The 12332-nt window shown below is 46.6% G+C and overlaps 1 protein-coding gene across 2 annotated transcripts in view; it reads right to left on the bottom strand.

Moving 5' to 3' along the window:
• Window positions 1-12332, bottom strand: part of ctnna2 (catenin (cadherin-associated protein), alpha 2) — a 161490-nt gene that overhangs the window by 16699 nt on the left and 132459 nt on the right. For both annotated transcript variants that reach the window (XM_056410226.1, XM_056410225.1), the window contains one exon: window positions 8645-8758. In XM_056410226.1, the coding sequence (XP_056266201.1) occupies window positions 8645-8758 (114 nt within the window). The remainder of the gene's footprint in view (window positions 1-8644; window positions 8759-12332) is intronic.

Here is a 12332-nt window from a genome sequence, read left to right as displayed (position 1 = left end):
TTTTTTTGAAGGGGGGGGCCCTGGGGGTCCCTTTTTCCTCCTCCCCCCTTGGTTGTTCTCAGTTTTAAACTTGGGTTGTTTCTCTCTGTAAAAAACCCGGGTTGCTTGGAGGCCTTAAAAATAAAATGATTTTTTTTCCCCCGGGCCAAAACCGGTCGGGCCCCCGTCTACAATCCCGGGATTTGTCCCCACCGAAACCCCGAAAAGCGGCTCCCTTTCCGGAAAGGGCTCCCCCCCTGACCTGACTACCCCTTTAAACAGCCTGTTTGGCCCCCCCATGGGAAACCCCGGGTCACTGACATAAAGGCCCCAAATCCCACCTTCCCTGTGGAACTGAAACAAAAAATCGCCTTTTTTATAAACCACGGGTTTGGGCCACTCTGGTCTTTACCCCCACTAACTTTGGCTTTTGTCCATTTGACTATGTGAGAGGGGTTTACCCCCCAAAAATTCCCCCCCCGTTGTTCTTATTTGGTCTCTAGTTAAAACACTTTTGGGCCTTGGGGGAACGGGGGCTAGGGGTTAGCACTGCCCACAAAAGAACCCCGGGGAACCCTGCATTTTTTCTTGGGGATTTGCATTTTTCCCCATGCCTGGGACCCCGGGCCCCTTTCCCCCATCATGACATGCACCATACCCTTTGAATTTTAATGAATTTTGGTTGGGGGGGACCACCGTTACTCCTACCCGTCATCTGACATTGGGGCACGTGACTTCCCCCCCATGACGTTTATGACACGGACCTTAAAGAAACCGGGGTGCCTTAAAACCTTATAAAATAAATGAATTATTTTTACCTTTTTAAACATGGGGTTCCATATGGCACCCCGCCCCCCCCGCACGTGCCCGCCCAACACCAACCCGTGCCCCCTGCACCTGACAACCCCACACCAGTTTTTTCTGCCTGTCCTCAGGGGGGAACCGTCCCCATGACACGGACACAGGAATTTACACCGTGGAACGCACATTTTTTACTTTTCAAAAACACAGACACCGGGGCTCAAATACACTTACTTAGGGTTTTTTTTGCATTTGACAGTTAAAATGACCCTGACTTTTTTTCTTGGACCATTGAAATGCACTTATTGAACTTTTAAAAAACGTTCTAAATGACAAATGACATCGTGACACCGTGACATCATGACACATCAGCGACACCATGATATCATCATGACATCTGTGACACCATGACGACCGCGGCAGGACACCATGACATCCGTGACATCGCGACACCATGACGCGGACCACGTACATCATGACACCGTGACACTCATGACACCGTGACATCATGACACCGTTACATCATGACACCATGACATCAATGACACCGTTACATCATGACACCGTGACACGTTACTTCATGACACCATGACATCATGACACCGTTACATCATGACACCACGACATCATGACACCGTGACACCACGACATCATGACACCGTGACATCATGACACCGTTACATCATGACATCATGACACCGTGACATCATGACACCGTGACATCATGACATCATGACACCATGACATCATGACACCATGGCATCATGACACCGTGACATCATGACACCATGACATCATGACACCATGACATCATGACACCGTGACATCATGACACCATGACACCATGACACCATGACACTGTGACATCATGACACCATGACACCATGACACCATGACATCATGACACTGTGACATCATGACACCGTTACATCATGACACCATAACATCATGACACCGTGACATCATGACACCATGACACCGTGACACTGCGGACATCATGACACCATAACATCATGACACCGTGACATCATGACACCATGACACCGTGACACCATGACATCATGACACCATGACATCATGACACCGTGACATCATGACACCATGACATCATGACATCATGACATCATGACACCGTGACATCATGACACCATAACATCATGACATCATGACACCATGACACCATGACATCATGACATCATGACACCGTGACATCATGACACCATAACATCATGACATCATGACACCATGACACCGTGACACCACAACATCATGACACCGTGACATCATGACACCATGACATCATGACACCGTGACATCATGACACCATGACACCATGACATCATGACACCATGACATGACACCATGACATCATGACACCATGACATCATGACACCATGACATCATGACACCATGACATCATGACACCGTGACATCATGACACCATGACACCATGACATCATGACACCGTGACATCATGACACTGTGACATCATGACACCATGACACCACAACATCATGACACCATGACATCATGACACCGTGACATCATGACACCGTGACACCACGACATCATGACACCGTGACATCATGACACCGTGACATCATGACACCGTGACATCATGACACCATGACACCACAACATCATGACACCATGACATCATGACACCATGACATCATGACACCGTGACATCATGACACCGTGACACCACGACATCATGACACCGTGACATCATGACACGACATCGCTGACACCGTGTTCATGACACCGTGACATCGTGACATCATGACACCGTGACATCATGACACTGTGACACCATGACACCGTGACATCATGACACCGTGACATCATGACACCGTGACATCATGACACCGTGACATCATGACACTGTGACACCATGACACCGTGACATCATGACACGTTACATCATGACACCGTGACATCATGACACCATGACACCGTTACATCATGACACCGTGACATCATGACACCGTGACATCATGACACCGTGACATCATGACACCGTTACATCATTACACCGTGACATCATGACATCATGCCGCCATGACACCGTGACACCATGACATCATGACACCATGACACCATGACATCATGACACTGTTACATCATGACACCGTGACATCATGACACGTGACATCATGACACCGTGACATCATGACACTGTGACACCATGACACCGTGACATCATGACACCGTGACATCATGACACCGTTACATCATGACACCGTGACATCATGACACCGTGACATCATGACACCGTTACATCATGACACCATGACATCATCAACATCCCTTGATCTCTAATTTTAGAAAAGGAGTCCCAGTCCAAGTGGCTGAGTGTTATGCGGGTTTGGGGGTCTGGTTTATCAAGAGGAGAAAAGTATCCAGGGTTAGGGTTAGGTCTGTGACTTGTTTTTTAATTGGCATCAGTTTGAACTAAGGGGCACTTAGCGCCTGCAGATCTCACCAGCTGACCTCAGGCCTGCTGTTCACTCTCACTTTTCAGTCTCTGCAGCATCACTCATCTCCACCAGCACGTATTGCTTTAATTGCACCAAGCAGAAGGAGTGCAGTCAGAGTTTCACTGAATGCCATTGAAATGATAAAGAACCTAAACTACATGTTACTTCTAGACTTAGACCTAACCCTAACCCTGGATACTTTTCTCCTCTTGATAAACCAGACCCCCAAACCCGCATAACACTCAGCCACTTGGACTGGGACTCCTTTTCTAAAATTAGAGATCAAGGGATGTTGAGCAGAGAGAGAGAGAGAGAGGGGGGGGGTGAATACAAAGGAAGCTGCAGCAGGGTACACATGAGCCAATTGGGCTGTCGGGGGGGAGGAGGCACTCGGTGAAGCCTCCGCTGCTCTCTAGAATTCACTTATCCCTAAATCCTTCCTGCTCCACTGATAACAAGGAGGAGCTTAACGTAGGGAGGAGCTTAACGTGGGGAGGCGCTTAACGTGGGGAGGAGCTTAATGTTGGAGGAGCTCAACGTGAGGAGGAGCTTAACGTGGGAGAAGCTTAACGTGGGGAGGAGCTTAATGTGGGAGGAGCTTAACGTATGAGGAGCTTAATGTGGGAGGAGCTTATCGTGGGAGGAGCTTAATGCAGGAGGAGCTTAACGTGTGATGAGCTTAACGTGGTAGGAGCGTGGTGCGTCTGCAGGGATTAGAGACTTTAATTTGTTTCATTTAAAGTAAACTATCCAGACACTCAGAGTTAAATTTTATGGACAACCTATCAACAGTGTTATCCAATCACTGTTCAGAGCGTGTGTGTGTGTGTTTGTTTCTGCCTCATAGCAGTGACGGAGCAGGCTGCTCGGCCTCATCTGTCTCTACACTGAGCACTGAGACGGGGAGAGAGGAGGAGCCGGGCCCAGTGGACCGAGACACCGCCCCGTGTGCTGAGCACGACTGAGAGGAACCGGCCATGGAGCGGCTGTGTGTCCACGAGGGAGCGCTGCCACGGCAACACACCATGGACTGAGTGAGAGTCTGCAGCCACATGAAGAGTTTGAGAACATGGTATGACATGAATACATGGTATGACATGAATACATGGTATCACATGAATACATGGTATGACATGAATACATGGTATCACATGAATACATGGTATCACATGAATACATGGTATGACATGAATACATGGTATCACATGAATACATGGTATCACATGAATACATGGTATCACATGAATACATGGTATCACATGAATACATGGTATGACATGAATACATGGTATCACATGAATACATGGTATGACATGAATACATGGTATCACATGAATACATGGTATGACATGAATACATGGTATGACATGAATACATGGTATCACATGAATACATGGTATGACATGAATACATGGTATCACAAGAATACATGGTATCACATGAATACATGGTATCGTAGATACATGGTTATGAATACATGGTATGACATGAATACATGGTATGACATGAATACATGGTATCACATGAATACATGGTATGACATGAATACATGGTATCACATGAATACATGGTATGACATGAATACATGGTATGACATGAATACATGGTATGACATGAATACATGGTATGACATGAATACATGGTATCACATGAATACATGGTATGACATGAATACATGGTATCACAAGAATACATGGTATGACATGAATACATGGTATCACATGAATACATGGTATCACATGAATACATGGTATGACATGAATACATGGTATGACATGAATACATGGTATCACATGAATACATGGTATGACATGAATACATGGTATGACATGAATACATGGTATGACATGAATACATGGTATCACATGAATACATGGTATCACATGAATACATGGTATGACATGAATACATGGTATCACATGAATACATGGTATGACATGAATACATGGTATCACATGAATACATGGTATGACATGAATACATGGTATGACATGAATACATGGTATCACACATGAATACATGGTATCACATGAATACATGGTATCACATGAATACATGGTATCACATGAATACATGGTATGACATGAATACATGGTATGACATGAATACATGGTATCACATGAATACATGGTATCACATGAATACATGGTATCACATGAATACATGGTATGACATGAATACATGGTATGACATGAATACATATGACATGAATACATGGTATCACATGAATACATGGTATGACATGAATACATGGTATGACATGAATACATGGTATGACATGAATACATGGTATCACATGAATACATGGTATGACATGAATACATGGTATGACATGAATACATGGTATCACATGAATACATGGTATCACATGAATACATGGTATGACATGAATACATGGTATCACATGAATACATGGTATCACATGAATACATGGTATGACATGAATACATGGTATGACATGAATACATGGTATCACATGAATACATGGTATGACATGAATACATGGTATGACATGAATACATGGTATCACATGAATACATGGTATCACATGAATACATGGTATGACATGAATACATGGTATCACATGAATACATGGTATCACATGAATACATGGTATGACATGAATACATGTTTTCATGTATTACATGTACCCCTTCAGGAGCACTGATACATGGATATTACATGAATACATTTAATGAACTTATTCCCTGAAGCTCTTTGGCATCAACACTCATGCAGCCACCTCGCCGTCATCAGACTCATCTTTCTTGTATTTAAGCAACAAGTTATGACAAAGTGACTTCACACTGTTCCCAAAGAGCGCCCACTCAGTGAGGGTCGGGAGCTGGAGACGTGTGTGCCTGTAAAGTGTGTGTGTGTGTGTGTGTGTGCCTGTAAAGTGTGTGTGAGCTCAGATGGCTGCGCTCCTCTGCGGGGGCTCAGTGGGAGTAGAGACCTCACAGTCGTCCTGGAGAAGCTATCGTAGCTATTTTGTTCTTTTTGCTCTTGGTCAGACTTCAGACTGGACAACGCTAAACTTTCATAAGTTCAATCATTTTATTGCGTAATCAATGAAACAAAAAACAAGGTGGCTCCTAAATACTGCTGCAAATTTAATTTGGCTCTAGATGACATCTTATCAATAAGGATCTCGCGCAATTTAAGAGATCGGCAGCTACAGCCGAGACTGGTCTGTTATGACAGTAATGCACAGTGGCTAATGCTAACGCTAACCAACCTCGGCTGGTCCGTTATGACAGTAATGCACAGTGGCTAATGCTAACGCTAACCAACCTCGGCTGGTCTGTTATGACAGTAATGCACAGTGGCTAATGCTAACGCTAACCAACCTCGGCTGGTCCGTTATGACAGTAATGCACGGTGGCTAATGCTAACGCTAACCAACCTCGGCTGGTCCGTTATGACAGTAATGCACAGTGGCTAATGCTAATGCTAACCAACCTTGGCTGGTCCGTTATGACAGTAATGCACGGTGGCTAATGCTAATGCTAACCAACCTTGGCTGGTCCGTTTTGACAGTAATGCACGGTGGCTAATGCTAATGCTAACCAACCTTGGCTGGTCCGTTATGACAGTAATGCACGGTGGCTAATGCTAATGCTAATTAACCTTGGCTGGTCTGTTATGAAAGTAATGCATGGTGGCTAATGCTAAAGCTAACCATTCTTCGCTGGATATTACTGTGTAAAACACACCGAGTCAGTTTTTATAATTATTCAGCTGCTAAGCTTTAATTTAGCCATATTAATTTTCCCATAACTGCTTTTGAAACAGCAGCTGGTCTCACTAGAAAGTACCTGATCCAAGCCTGAGGATGGAGGGATGGAGAGATGGAGTGATACCCCTTCAGGAGCTCTGATACCCTTCAGGAGCTCTGATACCCTTCAGGAGCTCTGGTACCCTTTAGGAGCTCTGATACCCTTCAGGAGCTCTGATACCCCTTCAGGAGCTCTGGTACCCTCCAGGAGCTCTGATACCCTTCAGGAGCTCTGATACCCTTCAGGAGCTCTGGTACCCTTCAGGAGCTCTGGTACCCTTCAGGAGCTCTGATACCCTTCAGGAGCTCTGATACCCTTCAGGAGCTCTGATACCCCTTCAGGAGCTCTGATACCCTTCAGGAGCTCTGATACCCCTTCAGGAGCTCTGGTACCCTTCAGGAGCTCTGATACCCTCCAGGAGCTCTGATACCCTTCAGGAGCTCTGATACCCTTCAGGAGCTCTGATACCCCTTCAGGAGCTCTGATACCCTTCAGGAGCTCTGATACCCTCCAGGAGCTCTGATACCCTTCAGGAGCTCTGATACCCTTCAGGAGCTCTGGTACCCTTCAGGAGCTCTGGTACCCTTCAGTAGCTCTGGTACCCCTTCAGGAGCTCTGGTACCCTTCAGGAGCTCTGATACCCTTCAGGAGCTCTGATACCCTTCAGGAGCTCTGGTACCCTTCAGGAGCTCTGATACCCTTCAGGAGCTCTGGTACCCTTCAGGAGCTCTGGTACCCTTCAGGAGCTCTGATACCCTTCAGGAGCTCTGATACCCTTCAGGAGCTCTGATACCCTTCAGGAGCTCTGGTACCCTTCAGGAGCTCTGATACCCTTCAGGAGCTCTGGTACCCTTCAGGAGCTCTGATACCCTTCAGGAGCTCTGGTACCCTTCAGGAGCTCTGGTACCCTTCAGGAGCTCTGATACCCTTCAGGAGCTCTGGTACCCTTCAGGAGCTCTGATACCCCTTCAGGAGCTCTGATACCCTTCAGGAGCTCTGATACCCTTCAGGAGCTCTGGTACCCTCCAGGAGCTCTGATACCCTCCAGGAGCTCTGGTATCCTCCAGGAGCTCTGATACCCTTCAGGAGCTCTGGTACCCTTCAGGAGCTCTGATACCCTTCAGCACAGGTACCCTTCAGGAGCTCTGATACCCTTCAGGAGCTCTGGTATCCTTCAGGAGCTCTGATACCCTTCAGGAGCTCTGGTACCCTTCAGGAGCTCTGATACCCTTCAGGAGCTCTGGTACCCTTCAGGAGCTCTGATACCCTTCAGGAGCTCTGATACCCCTTCAGGAGCTCTGGTACCCTTCAGGAGCTCTGATACCCTTCAGGAGCCTGCCACAGTGCTGCATGTGGTCCTCTGTCTGGCATCACCAGGGAATGGGGTAATTATCCCTTTGGTTGTGGTTTTAATTGAACCCCCCCCCCGTAAAGGACCTCTGTGCTCTGTAGAAAGGACTCGTTGAATCACTTCCAATATATTCAGGGAACAGGCGTGGAGGCTCCGCCCACCGGCATCCGTGTTTGTGCCTCGGCTCGATGCCCGAACACAAACACATACATGACGTGAACTCACAGGAGGGGGGGGGGAGGGGGGGCACTCACCCGAGCGCTCTGTCCAGCAATGAGCTGGTCGTCTTCGGTCTGGACGCTGGTCCGGCTGCGAGTGTCGTAATCCTCCTGCTCAAAGTCAGAGTCGTCCTCCAGCTCCTCCGGAGTCTAGAACACAAAGACACATTCAGAGGTAGAACATAGACACATCCAGAGGTAGAACATAGACACATCCAGAGGTAGAACATAGAGACATCCAGAGGTAGAACATAGACACATCCAGAGGTAGAACATAGACACATCCAGAGGTAGAACATAGAGACATCCAGAGGTAGAACATAGACACATCCAGAGGTAGAACATAGACACATCCAGAGGTAGAACATAGAGACATCCAGAGGTAGAACATAGAGACATCCAGAGGTAGAACATAGAGACATCCAGAGGCAGAACATAAACACATCCAGAGGTAGAACATAGACACATCCAGAGGTAGAACATAGACACATCCAGAGGTAGAACATAGACACATCCAGAGGTAGAACATAGACACATCCAGAGGTAGAACATAGACACATCCAGAGGTAGAACATAGACACATCCAGAGGAACATAGACATCCAGAGGCAGAACATAAACACATCCAGAGGTAGAACATAGACACATCCAGAGGTAGAACATAGACACATCCAGAGGTAGAACATAGAGACATCCAGAGGTAGAACACACATCCAGAGGTAGAACATAGACACATCAGAGGTAGAACATAGACACATCCAGAGTAGAACATAGACACATCCAGAACATAGACACATCCAGAGGTAGAACATAGACACATCCAGTAGAACATACAGACACATCCAGAGGTAGAACATACATCCAGAGGTAGAACATGAACATAGACACATAGACACATCCAGAGGTAGAACATAGAGACATCCAGAGGTAGAACATAGAGACATCCAGAGGCAGAACATAAGACACATCCAGAGGTGGAACATAGACACACATCCAGAGGTAGAACATAGACACATCCAGAGGTAGAACATAGACACATCCAGAGGTGGAACATAGAGACATCCAGAGGAACATAGACACATCCAGAGGTAGAACATAGAGACATCCAGAGGACATCCAGAGGTAGAACATAGACACATCCAGAGGTAGAACAGACACATCCAGAGGTAGAACATAGACACATCCAGAGGTAGAACATAGACACATCCAGAGGTAGAACAGACACATCCAGAGGTAGAACATAGAGACATCCAGAGGCAGAACATAAACACATCCAGAGGTAGAACATAGACACATCCAGAGGTAGAACATAGACACATCCAGAGGTAGATCATAGAGACATCCAGAGGTAGAACATACACACATCCAGAGGTAGAACATAGACACATCCAGAGGTAGAACATAGACACATCCAGAGGTAGAACATAGACACATCCAGAGGTAGATCATAGAGACATCCAGAGGTAGAACATAGACACATCCAGAGGTAGAACATAGACACATCCAGAGGTAGAACATAGACACATCCAGAGGTAGAACATAGACACATCCAGAGGTGACATCCAGAGGTAGAACATAGACACATCCAGAGGTAGAACATAGACACATCCAGAGGTAGAACATAGAGACATCCAGAGGTAGAACATAGACACATCCAGAGGTAGAACATAGAGACATCCAGAGGTAGAACATAGACACATCCAGAGGTAGAACATAGACACATCCAGAGGTAGAACATAGAGACATCCAGAGGTAGAACATAGACACATCCAGAGGAAGAACATAGACACATCCAGAGGTAGAACATAGAGACATCCAGAGGTAGAGAACACCTCACAGCTCATACAGTGACAGTTGATGTTGTTGACTTGATGTTGTTGACTTGATGTTGTTGACTTGATGTTGTTGACTTGATGCTCTGAGTGGCATCCAGAGACACATGAAGCATCTGTTCAGTATCGTGTCTCATCCTATGATGTAACTCTCACTCAGAGGACCAGAGTGAACAGAATCAAACAGATCTTCATCATCTGAACAAAAGACTTCTGTCCAATTAACAAACATGTGGTGGACACAGGAATGTGATTTACAGGATTCTAAATGAACATTCCCGCGTTACACGAGGAGAGAAGGTAACCACTCATTCAGGCGCTGGTCCGTGTGGTAACAAGCTCTCCGGGATGATTCCCCCTGACCCGGCAGCAGCGGTGAAGTAGTGAATTAAAGTGGCTCACACAAAATAAATACCAGATACCACGCTGGGCCGAGTGGCTTAACTTGTTTTGTGTCGGTCACCCGGTCGGTTGCACAAATATTTGCTGTTAGATTCAAACCTTTGAGCTCCCATCGGATCGGGGACAGCTCCACACATGACCACGTGTGTGAATATGCATCAGTAAACAATGCAGTATGGACATGGTTATTGCTTAATGGAATTATTTTAAGGCAATTACAGTCATCAAGCATCATGTAATAAACTAAAGAAACCTTCAGCAAGGTGAATAATTGAAAAAAGCCTCTGGAGCATGAATTAATAATTTGTGGTAAAATAGGAATGAATATGCATTTCTGCATTAAGATTCGTGGGTTAACCAGCTAACCTCAACACAGGCTCATCACCATGGAAACCTGCAGAGCACAATATCAAACCTGTATAGACGTGTTGACATTTCTAATCTCCATAATGAATCATTGGATGACGGATAGCATTAATACTCCTGTACACAACATCCTCTCTTTAATGTAGCCTCTCTGTCACGGTGCTACTTCCTCTCTGTCACGGTGCTACTTCCTCTCTGTCACAGTGCTACTTCCTCTCTGTCACGGTGCTACTTCCTCTCTGTCACGGTGCTACCTCCTCTCTGTCATGGTGCTACTTCCTCTCTGTCACAGTGCTACTTCCTCTCTGTCAGAATCAGAATCAGAATCAGAATCAGAAACAGTTTTATTGCCAGGAATGTTTTCACAAACAAACGAGGAATTTTTTTTGGTGGAAGGTGCAACATTTGGACATGACAAACAAACAACAATCAACACGACAGAAAGACAACAAATAATGTGAAGTGTTTGGGTGTGTGCTTCAAGTGGTGTGTTTTAGTTAAAGTGCATGTTAAAGTGACGTGTGTGGAGGAGGGAAGAAGAAGAGGAGGAGGGAGGAGGTGAGGAGGAGGAAGAGGAAGGAGGCGGGAAGAAGGAGAGAGAGGAAGGTGGAAGAGGGTGGTAGTCCTGGGGGTGACAGTCAGTCAGTCCCGGGTCCATTGATGAGCCCGACCGCCCGTCGGAAAAAGCTTTGGTGGCGGGTGGTCTTTGTCCTGATGGACGCAGCCTCCTCCCGAGGGAGGACTCGAACAGGAGTGTCCAGGGTGGGAGGGGTCAGCGACAATCTTTCGGCCCGCTTCAGTGACCTGGAAGTGAACAGGACCTGGAGGAAGGCAGATTGCAACGATAACCCTCTCGGCGGCCGGATGATGCTCTGCAGCCTGCGCTTGTCTTTGGCTGTGGCTGCAGGGTGCCAGACGGTGATGGAGGAGCAGATGATGGACTCAACGATGGCCGTAGAATTGTACCATCATTCTCCCTGGCAGGTTGAATTTCCTCAGCTGCCTCAGGAAGAACATCCTCTGCTGGGCCTTCTTGGTGATGGAGCGGATGTTCAGCTCCCACTTGAGGTCCTGGGAGATGATGGAGCCCAGGAAGGTAGGGACTCCACAGCGTCGACGGGGGAG

The sequence above is a fragment of the Pseudoliparis swirei genome, chromosome 24 (genome assembly GCF_029220125.1).
Source record: "Pseudoliparis swirei isolate HS2019 ecotype Mariana Trench chromosome 24, NWPU_hadal_v1, whole genome shotgun sequence".
NCBI lineage: Eukaryota > Metazoa > Chordata > Actinopteri > Perciformes > Liparidae > Pseudoliparis > Pseudoliparis swirei.
Note: the sequence above shows the minus strand (reverse complement) of the source record. Positions and strands in the feature narration are given on the sequence as shown.